At 62.8% G+C, this 3810-nt stretch overlaps 1 protein-coding gene across 1 annotated transcript in view; it reads right to left on the bottom strand.

Moving 5' to 3' along the window:
* AGRN (agrin) overlaps positions 1 to 2612 on the bottom strand; it is a 31352-nt gene extending 28740 nt beyond the window's left edge. Inside the window, exons 1-2 of the mRNA XM_025045773.1 lie at positions 2545 to 2612; positions 1588 to 1849 (exon numbers count right to left, since the gene is read on the bottom strand). Coding sequence (XP_024901541.1) covers positions 1588 to 1849; positions 2545 to 2595 — 313 coding nt within the window. The 5' untranslated portion in view covers positions 2596 to 2612. The remainder of the gene's footprint in view (positions 1 to 1587; positions 1850 to 2544) is intronic.
* Positions 2613 to 3810: the final 1198 nt, after the last annotated feature.

The raw sequence follows: 3810 nt of genomic DNA, 5'->3' as shown, positions 1-3810 counted from the left end.
TGGGCAACCCAATTGTTGCACACTAGCCTGTGGGTCCCAGCGCCCCATCTCCAGCTGGAACTCAGGCTGTAGACTGCCCCCTGAGTGCCGGCTGCCCAGGGCAGGCAGCACACAATAGGATAAGTCTCACCCTATACTGCCTGGGGGGTTCTCCCCTGTCCAGCTGCCCCCCTGCCCATCCTGGCATGTCCAGAGCCAGGGCCTGGTGTGGGTAGAGCTTTGTCAAGATAGAGAACCTTGTTCTGCCCAGGTGGGCCTCCTGTCACAAGCCTTCTGACCCCACAGAAAGCCTCGGTTATTGAGTCGCGGACTCTGGGGCTGGACTCGCCCAGCAGTAGAGTTAATGGTTCTCCCTTGATCCCCTTTCTATCCTTACCCCTCTTCTCCAGCCTCTCTGTGGCCCCAACTCATCCCAGAACTGGGCATCAGCAGCCCACAGCCTGCCTCGTCTCCATGCCACCCCCCTGGACCACAAACTTCCAGAGCAGAGCCAGGGTTTCGAGTCTTGACCGGGGACACATGATCCTGCTGGCTTCTCTGTGTGATGCTGCAGACTGGGACTCAGGCAGCCCCAGAAGCAGCTGACCACAGTCTGGGAAAGTTGCTGTGGGGCTCCCCACCCCATTAAGGTCCTACCCCTCCCCCTGCACTGTCCTCCAGAGGAGTCCACCATTCAGGACCCCACAAAAGCCAAGCCAGACTCACAGCAGTGAGTTAGACAGAAGCGGGGACAGCCACACTGGCCGACAAGAGGGATAAAGTCTTGTGTTCACCTTCCTGGGACAGGAAGTCACAGACCGCTCCCACTGCCCTGGGGAGAAAGCATTCTCCCACCCCCCATTCTCCCTTCCCAGGCAGCCTTGAGGGAACAGACAGGATGTGGGGGCAACAGGCAGTTCCTAGTTCTCTCTGCCACATTCCCCAGCCAAGGATCCAGCCCCGACAGGGAGGCTGGAGGGGGGTGGAGGGGTTGGGAGCCCTGGTCATGTGACTCCCGCTCACCTCCCAGAGGCTGGTGTGGAGGAGGGGTGCTCTTGGGCCACTCAGAACAGGCATGTGGGGACAGCAGACAAGAGTTTTTCACCTTGGCTAGCCCACACCCCTTCAAACCCAGAGAAGCTCCCACCCGACAGAACTGCCCCTTCCCAAAAATGACAGACCTTGGAACATACAGGGGGGCAGTCACCCCACCCCTTTGCCCCACCTCCAGGAGTTTGCTCAACATCTGGGCCCTGTCTAGACAGATGTTTGGGCTTCTGCAGGAACATAAACAGCTGGTGTTCATTCACCTGGTCCCAGCCTCCCCCCTAGAAAAGGACCCTCCTCCAGGAGGTGCAGAACCAGCGAGCGGGAGGGGAGGGGAGGGGAAGAGGAGGAAGCCTGTCCCTTTGCAGGCCCAGGACCTGCTTGGCTCCAGGGCAGAAGATGGTAGTGTCTGGGAGGGGGGGTTGGAGGAGCACTGCTAATGTCAGAGATTGGAGCTGACCGTGACACGGCCAGAGACAGCCGGGAAGGCCAGACCACAGGCCCGCGCTCGGGCCACACCAGTCTCCTGCGCCCCGCCGGAGCCGCCCGCCGCCCACGCACCTTCCACGCAGTGCTCCACGTCCTCCAGGTTCCGCAGGGTGATGCGCATGAGGCTGGAGTTCAGCATCAGTTCGTTCTTGTGGGCTGGCCACAGGTATGGGGGTGCCGGATTCACAAAGAAGATCCTCGTGTCCCCCGTGGACACCTGGTTGTCACAAATGAGGGGGTCTCCAAAGCCACCAATCACCACCTTGTTGCCGCCATCCAACAGGCTCTCCTGAGTCACCACGTCTTTGCCCTTCAAGTACCGCCAGACCCGAACCTGGTAGGGGAGGGGAGGGGAGGGGTCAGCGATCTTCCCACTCGGCAGAGGGGGCCGCGGTGGCCCGAGATCAACACTAGACGAGACACCCGGGCCTCTTACTCTCTTCCCCTCAGTCACTCAGGCCCGACATCCAGAGTGGACCCCAACCCTGGGATGAGATATAAGGAGACTTTGGGTCAGCGCCCCAGGAGGAGGATGCAGCGAAGCGCACACAGGACCGATGCCACTGCCCATGTGTGTCACAAACGAGGCCTGTGAACACACTGTCTTTCCCAGGGAACAGCTCAGCTCCCCCACCCTCCAGCTCTAACTGACCCCAGCCACCCCAATCCCAACTATGTCCATGTCAGCTGAGGCTGGATCTGGGAAGGGGCCTGCCCTGGCCTGGGGTGCCTGCGTCCCGTGCCCTGCTCTCCCCGTCTGGCCCACCCCTTGGCAGAGCCAGGAGCAGCTAGCTGCTGGACTGTGGAGTTTCAGGATGACAGGCCCTGGGCCGAGGACTCTGGGCCAGCTTGGTTCCTTGCAGCCCTGTGGGTGGGCTAGGCCACCCTCCCCCTAGGAGGTGAAAGACCCCTCCTCCGCCGAGCTCCAGTGCAGTGCAGTCAAAGCCGCCCATGAACCACAAAATCAAGTTTGGGCAGCATCCGGCAGCCCCACCCTCCACACTCCTGCTCTTGGGGCCCTGAGGGCACCTGCTCTGACAAACCGTGCGGGAAGGGGGCGTCCCGGGAGGGCAGGTCCATGCGACACTAACCCTTGCACTCCAGAAAAAAAAAAACCTTTCTTGGGGACTTCTGGAATGAGGATGAAAGAATGGTGGCCGGTCTATCTGCTTAGTCCTGCTGGTGGCCTTGGGTCTGTGGCATCTGCAGGGACCACCCCCACCCTCTAGAGACCTGGGTGGAGTCTTAGCCAGCCCTCTCCCCCACCCTGGCCCCCCACACACAGTCGGCTTTCAGAGAGATAACCAGCAGGGGGGAGGCCCGGTGGCTTTCATGGCTCCCCCCACCCCAGCCACACCCAGGAGCGGCGGGGAGGAAGTTGGGAAAATCCTGCAGGGACTTGGCAAAGAGCCCCTCGGTGGAGGGGAGGGGGCCCAGTGGGGGATCCCAGCTGTGGCCTCCACAGGCCAATCTGGAAGAAGCTGCCACCCGCCTCCCAAGCTCCATGATCTGACTTCTGGTCACGAAGGTGGTTTTAGGGAGAGGGGGGCAGGCACTGGCTCCCCTGAGCCCTCCCTAGGAATGGACCGTGGTTACAAACCCACCATACCTAACCCAGGAGGCTCTTACTGAAGGAGACAACCGGCAAGCCCCCTTCCCTGCGGCCGGGGGAGATGCAGTTCTCCCAGACGCGCAATGGGGCGCCAGCCTGTCCCTGCCCCCCTCACACACTGGAGGCTCAGCAACGGCCCCGCCCACTTCTCTGCTCCAGCCCCCGCACCCAGTCACTCCAGCACCCCCCCTCATGACCGTCCCCTCTTGCCCTGGTAAAGGCCTCTGGGGAGGGGGTAGCAGCACTGACCCCAGGGGGAACCCCCACCTCCACCCCAGGCAGAAAACGTCACCTCCCCTATTCCTTCTCTCCGGCTGGTGGAGAGGGGTATGGTAGCCATACGCTCTCCCTGGGGGAGGCGCAATTGTCTCCAGTAAGGGAGTGGGCTTGGATGGAAGGGCGGATGTGATCGGCCCCCGGCCCGGGCACCGCCAGGTGGGACTGCAGCGGCACGCAGGAACTTTCCCTCCGGCGCCCGCGAGTTTTCCGGGACCGGGCGCCCCACCCCGGGGCTCGGCAGTCGCCAAGGGAGCAGGAGCTGCGGAGCGTCTGGGCTGGGTCCCACGGCCTGAGGCGGGGGGGGGTCTCTGGGGGGCGGCCAGCATCGCGAGGGGTGGGCCTCTGAGCTGGGGGGCTGGCATCGCTGGGGAAGAGGCCCCCAGCCCAGGCTTCCAGGAAGGCTC

The sequence above is a fragment of the Pteropus alecto genome, unplaced genomic scaffold (genome assembly GCF_000325575.1).
Source record: "Pteropus alecto unplaced genomic scaffold, ASM32557v1 scaffold700, whole genome shotgun sequence".
NCBI classification, from domain to species: domain Eukaryota; kingdom Metazoa; phylum Chordata; class Mammalia; order Chiroptera; family Pteropodidae; genus Pteropus; species Pteropus alecto.
The sequence above is the reverse complement of the archived record's forward strand: the minus strand, read 5'-3'. Positions and strand labels throughout refer to the sequence as shown.